The sequence below is a fragment of the Phyllopteryx taeniolatus genome, chromosome 17 (genome assembly GCF_024500385.1).
Source record: "Phyllopteryx taeniolatus isolate TA_2022b chromosome 17, UOR_Ptae_1.2, whole genome shotgun sequence".
NCBI lineage: Eukaryota > Metazoa > Chordata > Actinopteri > Syngnathiformes > Syngnathidae > Phyllopteryx > Phyllopteryx taeniolatus.
Genome location: NC_084518.1, coordinates 5080289 through 5093720, shown reverse-complemented (window position 1 = coordinate 5093720; position 13432 = coordinate 5080289). Strand labels below are relative to the sequence as shown.

General features: G+C 40.4%; 1 protein-coding gene across 3 annotated transcripts in view; it reads left to right on the top strand.

Annotated features, from left to right (window-relative positions):
• dscama (Down syndrome cell adhesion molecule a) overlaps positions 1-13432 on the top strand; it is a 94995-nt gene that overhangs the window by 13871 nt on the left and 67692 nt on the right. For all 3 annotated transcript variants that reach the window (XM_061752185.1, XM_061752184.1, XM_061752186.1), the window contains exons 2-3: positions 4075-4392; positions 5584-5733. In XM_061752185.1, the coding sequence (XP_061608169.1) occupies positions 4075-4392; positions 5584-5733 (468 nt within the window). The remainder of the gene's footprint in view (positions 1-4074; positions 4393-5583; positions 5734-13432) is intronic.

Genomic DNA, 13432 nt, shown 5'->3' with positions numbered 1-13432 from the left:
CCTGCGCCATGGTTTTGTGTTTCTCTTTTAATAGTGGCCTATGTGTGACTGTCTGAGTGCTTTTCAGCTTTTCCGCCTCCCCACTCAACCCTTCCCGCACTATTTTCTTGGCATTGCACTGAAAAATAAATGTAGTCGGACTGTATCTATCTGAAGCATTGCGATCTTAAAGGGTTGTGTGTCCATCAAGCTTTCTCATCTGAAGAAATCAACCACCCGAAAATGGGTGGTGGTCTCAATATTTGATGAGTTGGTGCACACAAGACTGAGACAAAAGCAGTTATGCAGCGCAGCAGCCTCTCTTCCTCGTTCAGCTACTTCTCAAACACATGCCAACCAGAGGCTGCGTGACGTCTGTCTTGGGAGATCAACTCTTTACTCAGCTTTACGGTACATTCAAATCCTATTTATAAAATACTGAGTAGACATAATTATAGATACAGAATATTTAACTAATAACATGAGAAGCAAAAGGTGTAAATGTCAAGTTCATATGAAAAATAATGGAAAGAAAAATGTTTCCCAACCCTTGAGCCAAGGCACCCATTCAAATCAGACAAATTCAGTACCTGAGACTGTGCTGGATCATTGAGGATCAGTACAGCATATTAACCCGAATGAGCTCAGTACTTTTAGTACCGTCTACCTCTGTGACCTCAAACCCAGAGATAGAAGAGCCCATCTCAAAGTCCACAGACAGTGCTTCCTCATAGAAAGGCATATTGTGGAATTGAGAAAGTCTTTGAAGTACCGGTATGCTCCACTGACTGAGAACATCAAGGTCAGCAGTGCCTCATCACCCCTATACACACTGTTGATGGTGTACTGCTTCCCTTCCCTGAGACACAGGATGGTGGACAAGAATTTCCTCAAAGCCACACATAAGTCATTCTCCATAGCCTCACCAAATCCCTCCCATGCCTGGGTTTTTGCCTCTACAACCACCAAAGCAGCACTTTGCTTGCCTGCCGGTACCCATCAGCTGCCTGAGTCCCACAGGCAAAAAAGACTGGTGGCACTCCTTCTTCAGCTTGACGTCATCACTCATAATGTTCCTTATGGACAATCGGTGATGAGCAAAGTCCAGTCATATTGCAACTCAGTTCCTGGTCAGAAGGGGCCGTTCATTCCCATTCGTGCCCTTCCAAATCTCACTGTCATTGCCCACATAAGTATTGAAGTCCCCAGCAGAACGAGGGCATCCTCAGCAGCGGTACTCTACCCCCTCCAAGGACTCCAAAATGGGTGGGTACTCTGAGTTACTATTAGGTGCATAGGCACAAACAGGCAGGACCCTTCCCCCACCCGAAGCCGGAGGGAGGCTACCGTCTCTTAACCAGGTTGAACCCCATTGTACTGCACTGAGCAGGGTCACGATAAGTCGGCACTTCTCACCTGGGGCAACTCCAGAGTAGAAGAGAGTCCAACCCCTCTCAAGTGGCCAGCTATAAGAGCCCAAGCTGTGTGTCGAGGAAAGCCTGACTATATCTAATTAGAACTTCTCGACCTTGCACACAAGCTCAGGCTCCTTCCCTGCCAGCAACATGACATTCCACTTTCCTAGAGCCAGCTTTTGTAGTTAGGGATCAGACCGTCAAGGTCCCCACACAGCTCACATTGCAACGGAATCCATTGGCCTCTCCCACACATGGTGAGCCCATGAGAAGGAGTCGGTGCAGACATGGGTGCAGGCCCTGCCACAAGGTGCTAGCCATCGAGCCCCACCTCCATGCCTGGCTCTAGAGGCCCCGGTGACCAGCGGGCAAGGGAAAACAAAGTCCATTCATTTGACTTGTCATAGTGTGTTTCTGATCCTTGCTTTTTACGGTCCATCACCTTGGACCTGTTTGCCCTGGGTGACCCCACCCCAGGGGCATGAAGCCCCAGACAACTTAGCTCCTAGGATCAGTGAGACACAAACCCCTCCATCATGATAACGTTATGGCTCTTCAGTTAAATGTCTCGTTTTTGATGCGACAAAAACACTGTTGTCAGTTTACTCAATTACTGGTAAATGTGAGACTCTTCATCCCAAGTCCAAAGCGAAAATGAAAATGGTGAGATGTGTTTTGGAAGTAATTAATATTTAGTTAGTACTTTTACTCAGCTACATTAATGCTCAATAAGAACAAATCCCCGTGATGAACGGTGTCATCGCTCTGCTGCCTTTTCTGCCATCTCTTACTTAAGATCTGACAATGTTGCAGCTGTCAACAAATACAACAATTTACTATTTAACACCTGAAGGACAGGCCCGCTGAGTACTGTATGTGTGAAGTGAGAACAGCTAAAAATGTGCTGAGACATGTGTTCGCCATGGTGTTTGTTTGTCGTAACAGGTTGAGCGACCAGTGGGTGAAAGTGGCCTGTGATTTGAGTATGCTCATTAGGAATTTATGAAGCGCTAAAATGTTTGGTCTCCAGGGAAAGGGGATTGGCAGCTGTCACACAGGCAGGCAGATGGGAAGGCGGGTGGTCCGATAACAGGGGAAGAGACACAAACACAGACACTGAAGAAATAATGTAGTACAAATGTTTGGAGGTATGCTATCGTAATAATAATTTGTGATGTTTTAACATGTATTGATTAAGCTAGAAAATCACTGTTTAGTTCAGACCTTTCCAAGCAATAACTGCTAACAAAAGGTAAAAGGTTTTGACTGAGTTTAAGGGGTTTGTACATTGTACATGGAAGTTGATATAAGGTGCAGTGAAATTATGTTTCAATGAGAGACTGTTCAATTGTACATCATTGTGACTCAAAAAGTGATAATGAATTCCTGGATAAACTGTACCTCTTTGACTAAATGTGAAACAAAATGGGGTTTTCATTGCCCTGTGTCCCACTCCTTTACACGTTTTCATGGAAATTGGTTTTGTTGGCATAACACGACTAACAAACTCACCAACTAACAAATGCTGATCAAAACTGCCTCTTGAAATTTGGACTTGGTGTGGGCGGTAATAATTTAGGACATATTTACTTTAGGATTGGACCTGGACCTGCATTTGAAAATTTTATGCATTTAATACCCAACTTCTTTTTAATATACAATGGATATACACACCCCTCTTCAAATGGCAGGTTTTTGTGATATAAAGAAAAAATCAGTTTTCAAAACTTGTTCCACCATTAATTTGATCTATAACCTGACAACTCAATTGAAAAACAAAAATCTATTTTTTGACAGGGTAAGTAAAAATAAATAACTAATATACTGTAATGTGTTTGCACAAGTATGAACTCACTCTTATACATAATTGGGGATGTGGCTTTGTTCAGAATTAACCATCCATCCATTTTCTGAGCCACTTCTCCTCACTAGGGTCGCGGGCGTGCTGGAGCCTATCCCAGCTGTCATCGGGCAGGAGGCGGGGTACACCCTGAACTGGTTGCCAGCCAATCGCAGGGCACATAGAAACAAACAACCATTCGCACTCACATTCATGCCAACGGACAATTTAGAGTTTTCAATTAATGTGCATGTTTTTGGGATGTGGGAGGAAACCGGAGTGCCCGGAGAAAACCCACGCAGGCACAGGGAGAACATGCAAACTCCACACAGGCGGGGCCGGGGATTGAACCCGGGTCCTCAGAACTGTGAGGCTGACGCTCTAACCAGTCGACCACCGTGCCGCCCAGAATTAACCAAACACATTCAAACTATGTTAAATGGAAGTCACTAGGGTGGTATAGTCATAATGTATACCCTGGATGGCCATCATCAAGTTATTGGATATGTAAACATGCTTATTTGTGTGGAAGGGGGTGTCTTTGTCCTGTAGTGAGTTCTGGCATTCTGTCTCATTTATTTACCATCCAATTCCGCTCTCCCATGGCCCTATTGCAGTGTATTCCCATAGACACATTGATGCAAGCTTCCTCCATTGCAGTGAGCAGAGAGGACAGACAAGAGAAAAATAAAGGAAAATAAACACACTGGCAGTACAGCAGATTAGCAATATTCTCATTTTTTGGAGTTGTATTTATTTCAACACTTCAAGACATGACGTGCAAAGTAGAGCTTTTGAAATAATTTTCTAACATTTTTTTTTCTTGTCTTTTTCTTGCAGTTTTCTGTGAAGATCTACGTTCCAGCTTATATTTTGTCAATGCATCTGTGCAAGAGGTAGTGTTCGCCAGCACCACAGGGACGTCAGTGCCCTGTCCCGCAGCAGGCGTGCCACCTGTCTCACTGCGCTGGTATCTGGCCACCGGTGAGGAGATCTATGATGTGCCAGGAATCCGCCATGTGCACTCCAATGGCACCCTTCAGATCTTCCACATCCCCCCTTCCAGTTTCAGCAAACTCATCCACGACAACACCTACTATTGCACAGCGGAGAACCCCTCAGGGAGAATCAGGAGCCAAGATGTCCATATTAAGGCTGGTCAGTATCTCTGCACTTAAATGCCAACCGTGGTCTGTCTATAAGATTCATCAGCAGAAAACTCTGAAATATGTGATACTCCGCTTGGAATTAATGAGATCCGACCTTAAAGCGTCCAGCCAGAAGTAAACACACAAAAGCATTTCAGGTACATTAGAGTCGATTTGCTTAAAGCTATTGCGTGTGCTCAACTTAATTTGTTTTTGGGGGCAGCCTTACCAAGTAAGTTAATGCAGACAACCAGGGAGAACAGGTTGTGATAAATGAGGACATATAAGATGATCCAAGTACACCTAGAAATAAATATAGTTTATATGATGTTTTAACGCGGCACGGTGGCCGACTGGTTAGAGCGTCAGCCTCACAGTTCTGAGGTGCGGGGTTCAATCCCCGTCCCCGCCTGTGTGGAGTTTGCATGTTCTCCCCGTGCCTGCGTGGGTTTTCTCCGGGCACTCCGGTTTCCTCCCACATCCCAAAAACATGCATTAATTGGAGACTCTAAATTGCCCGTAGGCATGACTGTGAGTGCGAATGGTTGTTAGTTTCTATGTGCCCTGCGATTGGCTGGCAACCAGTTCAGGGTGTACCCTGCCTCCTGCCCGATGACAGCTGGGATAGGCTCCAGCACGCCCGCGACCCTAGTGAGGAGAAGCGGCTCAGAAAATGGATGGATGGATGGATGGATGATGTTTTAACAATTTAACAATCTGTTTCGGCTGGAAGTATCTTAGCCTGTAAGGACTTGGGCTTGGAGTCAGAGAACTCTGACTCAAGTCCCACTATGAGCAAAAATTTAAAAATGGCAACTTGATGTTGGAGAGATGCTAGTCTACTTGCTGGCTACCGTCGAGGTGCTCTTGAGCAAGGCAACATCCCCACCACTCCAGTTTAAGTGTTGCAGCACGATTTGAACACCTCTTTCACTCTGAATTCTGTGTCTGGTGTGCAATGCAAAGTATAAATCAGAGTGTGAGATGAATTTGTCCTTGAGGGTCTATAATGATTATAATAGTTTAAAACTTTGATGTAATTGAAGTTTTACATTCATGGTAGGTGCTGCCATTGTTGTGTCCTACCAGACTTCCAAATTCAAAGTTGTGTTCCACTGCACGTCAGAGTCGGAAATTTCTGACTCCAGTTTTTTGCAATGCAACATTCAATAAAAAATATCTCTTTGTACCTCCCTACCAGTCCTCCGGGAACCCTACACTGTTCGGGTGGAGGACCAGAAAGCCATGAGAGGCAATGTGGCCGTCTTCAAGTGCATTATCCCTGCCTCAGTGGAGGCCTACATCACTGTTGTGTCCTGGGAGAAAGACACAATGTCAATTAACGCTGAAAGTAAGTCACATTTCTTTGCAACAGCTTTTCTCGATTTCTGAGAGTGAACACGACACTTGGTCTTTTGGTGTCTTGTTGCTCGACTGAAGATTTTCAGCTGTGGGTTGTGACAGCAGATGGGTTGTCTCGATTAACAGTGCAAATTTCCTTCTAAAAATGAGGACTAGCTTGGGCTGAACTTACGAGCCAGGCGGCGTCTATGTCTGTGTTTGCAATTCTGTCTGACCCAGTGACACCGAGGTCTCACTACAATTCCTCTGCCAGCCTTCCACGAGCACACAGGCTGCCAGCCATGTCACTTAGTCTCAGTGTGTTGACCCATATCGCTGGCTGATAGGAAGCATTGCGGCGCTCCGATCATTCAAATCACTTAAATGGAACACTCGGCTATGTGATTGTTTCTCAACCCTGGGGGGCAAATTCACTTTATGTGGGGCATTTAGCAAACTCAATAGACACGAGTTAATGTCATTTTGCTTTTAGATAGAGGGCAAATGCTTTTGAGAGACTTTTTGTTGTTGTTGGTGGTGGTGGCGTTTTTGCCGTTTATCCTCTAAGGCAAACTCTGCCATGCCGAACTCTATAGCAATCTCATAATTGTCCATAAATGGATTTTCACTAGCATGTTTCCGATACAGGCTTAGAGAAGCCTTCTGTTGCTGCTGAATTGGCAAATTTAACTGTATGATTGATTGTTCCGCATTTATTGTTGAAACAGTTTTGCAATATATTACATATACAGTATTTGTATTTTGGATTTATGACTCTTGGGAGTGAAGTGTGAGCCCTGTCAAGACAAAATCTTTATTAAACAAAATAAAAAATCATCACATCTGTAGCCATCAGCCATGTAAACGTTGTCATAAAAATAATCCAGCCACCAATCCATTGCTCTTCTCCATGCTAAATAATGGATGACGGAAGCCTATGAATCCATGAGCAAATGGTCTTTATTCACATGTCAGTGCATGCATCCCACCATTCTCATCCCACTGTAGTACACACACATTTTAAGTGCACTTTATGTTCTTTGTATCCATGTCTGTAGGTCTATCTGCACGGGAACTAACATCCCAGCACAAACATCTGCCAACCCTTCACTTTAATTTCCCCCGTTAATAAATAAAATAATATTAAAACTTCAAGTAAAAACAAAAACGCTTTTTAAAATATCACTTTTCTCTCTTGGACATGAATAATTGACTTTGGCTTCTGGGTTTGGAAAATGTAGCATGATGTGCATGTGTTTTTTCCAAATCTCACTGGACACAGACCATTTGGAGTTGTTGCAGCGTAGACTAACTAACCCCTGAGAAAACTGGTGAATATTAGAAAAGAAGTAAAGAAGTAAGCCTACTTTGTAAGTGCAAAGTCCATTATGGAGATACCTAATGACGTGCCATTTGCATTGCTCTTTTAAACAAACCAAAGGAGTAAAAACAAATCGTTTTGTGTAAATATATTTTAGTTTGGTGAGATGTGTATCTTTGTGGTTTTTGGTATTATACCTGTATTTGCATCCTATATGCACTGGACCCTTAAAACTAAAACATAACCTTTTCCAGAAGGCTGACCTTCAAATTGTTTGGCTTTGGACTTGATTCTCCCTACATTGTTTTTCCAGTTTTATCATCATAAAACAGAGATAATGTTTTAAGTAACATTTTAGTATTTCTTTTTCTTCACAAAATTTAGCGAACTTGGCACTCTTTATGGCCACTTTCAGATTTTGTCACCGATATGTTTTATATAACATATTTATAATAGCATGGTTAAAAGCATTTTGCCCCAAAGTATCTCCATCTTATTACACAAAGTAAACTTCCAGCCTAGTCATCCTTCTGTTTTCGCAGTACAAAGAGCCATCCACCCATTTTCTGTACCGCTTATCCTCACAAGGGTTGCGGGCAATACAAAGATGATTCCCTTTTTTTTTTTTTTTTTAAATGGAGTTACAGCTATGACTTTGATTTTAGCTTCAATACAGTAAAAAACGACTTTCACATTGCTGGCAGGGTGTATCCAAACATTCTCACCCCTACGTTTAATGTATTCTTGTACATGACAGGCAGTACGTAAGAACAGCGCAGCAAATCATTATGTTTGGAATGAAAATTTTCAGTAATGGTGGTTGTCCAATCTGATACACAAATAACGAATACCTTTATAGTATTGTACTTTTTTTTTTTAAACTAAATACCGCGCTTCAGGTGCAACACCAAGGGCATGTGCTTGTTCTTCTAAAGGTTTTAACTGACTGACATGCGCGCCATGTTAATGTTTTTGAGTCAGCCCAAATCGGTTCAAGATGTATTAATGGATGAATATGGTTCTAAATTTGGATGCTGGTTCATATTATACTGTATGTTGCAGTGGGTTGTGATAGTCAGTGGGGACAGTATGATGAAGGATAAGGCAAAAGAGGGCCCAGATGAACATTTCCTTTCAGAGTCAAGTGTGTCAAAGAGATAAGTCTCCTGCAACAAACAACAATCACACCTTTCATTAGAAAAATCCCGAGACGTTAGTTTGGATTGGTAGATTTGTAGGTTGTCCTCTTTGGGGATTTGTTGTCGTGGAGAGACGCCTGCAGCGACTGTTTTGCTGAGCTGGGCCAATCCCCAGGTGGAGCCTGTGCTGCAGTCACTGAGGAGGCCTTGTAGTCATTTGCCCAGGCCTGATGCTGCCTGCTCTGCATTCAGCAGCAGTAGGACCAAGACGGGTAGGAACACCCCCCGACCCTCCACACCCCAAGCACCACTGCAGACACAGGCTTTCTTTTCATGCGGCACATGTGCTAAGCATCATCGCCGTCGGCCATCACATTCTCTTTTCTCAGCCGTCTTCCAACTGCTGCCGTTTTTGCCTTTATGTATGCACACATATATTGCATTTCTACCAAATATTATGGTTCATTTCAGTTAGGTAAAGTATGTGTTTTTTGGTGTTTACTGTAAAGGGTCCCAATATACCCATCCCGTACTGTTACACTTTTTAGTGTAACACTCTTCCATTATAGTGTCAAGCAATAGCGAGTAAAGGTGTTTGGCTGCCCAGGGAAAACAATGCTGTTGATGGCCCTCAACCTAAACAAATCATCCCTGGGGTTGCTGACGGCAATATTTTCATATCGACTTACTGACTTTTCGCCAGACAGAAATTTTATCATCTATGGGGTTTATTGTTTATGGAATAAACAACTTGGAACAGAAAGAAAAACAAATGATGCATTTCAAGAGAAATAATCCATGTTGATTGTGTCGTTTGTTCATGGATATTAGCAACACTCAATACAATTCATGTTGTTGTAATTGTTGGCAAATTATATACGCTCTTGTTACACTATTTATGTTGCTAACTAACCGCAATGAAATAGCCATTAACCGATGAATCGGTCGGCCAATTAAATTTTTCAAATTAAAAAAAGAAATCACCCTTTTCAGAAAAAAATCAGCCATATTTTGGCAGATTTTTGACAATTTCGTTTTTTTTATTAACACATAACAGCGTAAAACAAAGATAGTGACATTCATACACATGAGAAAAAATAAGCAATTTTTTTCTCTCTATTGTAAAGTTACACAAATACTAAAGGACTAAGTATTGTAAAACAGTCAAATGTTCGGTTTGTAGTTCATATCTTTATTGTTGTAAGCAATTAATGTAACAATCAATTTTATTTTATTCCTTATATTTTTTTATTTTCACTGCCAGGCCTTCATGTTAACATGGATATTTGGATTCAACAGCCGTCAATGGCAGTGAATGAGTTTTAATCAAACAATTAATCGGTTATCGGAATTTTATTCTGCTAGATATCAGAATTGGCATTGACCTAAAAAAAATACATATCGGTCGGGGCCTATTAAAAATGCTCTGTGGTTGAAGGTTCAGGTCAATGTTCATATAGTGCCCATGGGTACAACTCAATGGTAGTGATCCTAAACGATTATTTGAAGATGATTAACCTTGCACAGTTCCCTTCACCACTCTTTAAATAAATACATGTGGAATCAATCTAAGAAAATTAATCTCACCAATAACAAATAATGACAGTTTACGATTAAGGTTTTCAGTTATCAAACAAGCCAGTTAGGAAAGCGATAACAATGAAAAAAAACCTCCACATTTGGCTATCAATTCCTCAATGTACTTGGAAAACATACTGTTTGTTTTTCCTTACATGTCTATATTAATATAGTTTTAATGAGAAGTGAATTGGCAGCATAAAATAACAGATTATATTAACACATTCAGCCTGCCCTGCTGCTCAACCATCTTGTGTATTTCACGGTTTGATTCTTAACAATTTGTTGACATTTGGCGATGTGCGTTGAATTATTTCTCATGCCATTGCTAAGAGATACAAAAGCTATTTACAAGATATTGGCTTATTTGGATGTACATATAGAACGGGCCTTAAATATCAAGACTTACAGTTTGCTTCGAATATCAAAAGGCTGTCAGACATTTTTCATGTTTTCAAAGTATCCCGTCTCCCCTGTTTCCATCCTACCACTGCAAAGTATTACCATAATAATGCAAATATTGTTCAGTTAACACCTCTCTGTGCCATCACCACTGAACCTTATCACGAAGGCAGAATTTGTGTTAAGCTTTTTGATACATATGGTTAGATTTTGCAGATTTGTCATAAAGTTGTAGCCAATTGTCTGTTGTCATCTAAAATAAAACAAATGATAGTACTGTTTTATAGTGTAATTAGCTTTTACGACCTTGTGGTATGTGTGAAACATAAACACAATGCTACCACCTAATTAATTCTGGAAATATACATTGTCTTAAATGTTTTAATTTAAAAACTAACAGTAGTGCCATTGCTAGTACAACGCAACATAAGACGTGTCCACTAATAATAACAAAAGATGTGATCTGGGGTTGCTATGACAGTGATTCTGGGATTGTTCTTTCACAGTGCGCCATCAACTAAATATAATGAAGCTTTCATTTTAAAGTCGCAATACTATGTATTGTTACTCAAAATGAATACAGTCAGTGTAATTGTTATCATGGCTTACAATAGCACCGCATGACTGAAGATTTGATGTCCTCAGTGAACTTTGGAACAAGACTTCTATAGTCTCTGCAGGTTTGCCTGTGAGGATCTTACAACTCTGACGTCCAAAATGTAAAATTATACAATACAATGGCGCAGAGATACATTTTTCTATCACCAGCTTTTCAGAAGCATTCTTTTTGTGTGAGCAGTTCACATTTGAAGCTCATGCATTGGTCAGCAGATGTGTAAAATTAATTTCTGTATTAAAGTAATGTTATGTCATTAAGTGTCTGGATGAATTATTTTGGACTACCAAATCACTGGGTTGTGAACACACGATATTTAAATATTGTACCAGATTTTGCTATGAATGGTGCAAAAGTTTCATCAAAATTGTCTCATGAGATCAGGGGTATAAATATTTTTACAAATGTAAAAGTTATTTTTCAAAAAACCTACCACTCTCTTTTGACACTTTCTTGTTGAAAAATGATTACTCAACAAATGAAAATTCACTTTAGAATAATGACAATAATTTTGGTCTTAACTGTGTGCATTACAATTTTTTTTATTATTGATTGATTGATATTATTATTGAACTGCATTTTGCTTGCTCATCAGGTACCAATCTATAAATCTGCCAGTGGCTCATGCCTGCTGATGTGAGCGCACCTGACCTGTGTATTCTCATATTGTCCACGTTTCTATGGATATAGTCAGTAGATGGAGGAACGTCCTTGTTGGCAGGTGCTCAGTTTCATTGCATTGCCAACATACAGTAAATGCTGACATTTTGGAACAGCAACCATAATGAAAGATGTTTTGGCTGGTATAATGACAGCTATGCATTGATTACTGTATATAGTGTTTAAAACAAGTATAGCAATTTTGATTGTGTCCAGCCTTGCAGCTCTGTCACGATAGGTTTTGCTCTTTTCTTAGAATTCTGCACAGTAATTTCTGCTATTGGTGCAGCACAACCTTGAGCTAGGAGGTGGGCGGATAATGGTTTTCCTGGTCCCTGTGTGACGGGGTGTAGCCGCAGGAGCAGGAGACTCAGCCTCCCTCTACCTCTCCTTGTCGACAGGCAGGATTGCAGCTGTGACAGGCGGGATGTAGTCTTTTTCCAGCATTCGTCATTCTGTGTGCTGGTGATTGGCTGGGGTATTGTTATTCACACAGAAAAATGGGTCATCCGGCCTTTGGAGAATGTGTGTTAACATGGACAGACACCACCAAACATGCATACCTATACTGGCATCCTTCACATTTCAGGATTATCTTCTACAGCAGGACATAGTTGGAATATATAAAAGAAAAAAAATGCACTGTACATATACACTGTGTATATGGTGAGTACTGATAAAGTATTGAATTCACTGTGTCTCATAAGCTGCTTCTTTCCACCAAGCCAGTAGTAGAGGCTTAGCTAGATATCTACACGGGTGCAGTGAAGGAAGAAAAAGAATGGGGAGGAAAATCAATATCATTGTGCATTAATATAGCTGCAGTTGCTACAAAGCATTGTGGGAAAATTATGGGTGGATACATTGGGGCGGGGCAGCATGAAGACTCCATGGTTAGTCATAACAATAAAGAATCGTAGAAACAAGGGCTGCCTTTATTGATTACTTTAATAATCGATCCATTTGTTGATTAACTTTTCGACTAAGGGATGAATCAGATTTAAAAACATTTTTTTAATTCTATCGCTTAATTAAAAAGGATGTTATTTCAAATTTACAGCAGAGAAAATTGACAAACATAAATCTATTACGATTCAGTTGCTTGTTTGATGCGTGAGGTCAGAAAATCTGTAAAAATTGGGATCATTGTTTTACAAAGTAAAAGCAGATCTCTGCAAATGTCTTGTTTTGATTAAACACAAAGACAGTGAGTCTGCTTTGAAGGACTACAGAAGTCTGAATATTTATGTTAAGAGGCTGAAATACAGAGGATTTTGACAATTTTAAGTTAAACAACGTCTCTCAACGATTAATCGATTATAAAATGGTTGTTGATGAATTTGATAATCAATTAGTTGGCAATTAATCAATTGATTGTTGCACCTAGAAACCTGAATGATTTTGTGTTTATTACAGATAATGGGGTTATTATTTCTCAAACTGCATTTTCAATTCATTGATTAGCCATGCTTTAAAAATTTGTTTGAAGAAATATTGGAAAGCACTACAAGAGTTGTATTTAGAGTGAATAAAGAGAACCGGGAAAGGCCACATTAAAAATATAACAATAATTTGGGGCGTGTTTTTGTGAACAACTGCGTGAGCAAAGAGTCCAACAGTTGACGAATGTTTCTTAACATACAATTGCAAGGAATTTAGGGATTTCATCATCTACGGTACATAATGATTCAGAGAATCTGGAGAAAATCAAATAAAAACAGAATACAATGATTTGCAAATCATGTTCAACCTATATTTAACTGAATACAGTACAAAGACAAGATATTTAATGTTCAAACTGATCACCTTTATTGTTTTTAGCATAGAATCATTAACTTAGAATGTAAGTGGCAAAACCGAAAACCGACATTGAATGCCCATGACCATTATTGTGTAAACAGTCACGAGGGCTCGGGAACATTTCAAAAAACCATTGTCACTTAACACAGTTCGTTGCTACATCGACAAATGCAAGTTAAAACTCTACCATCGA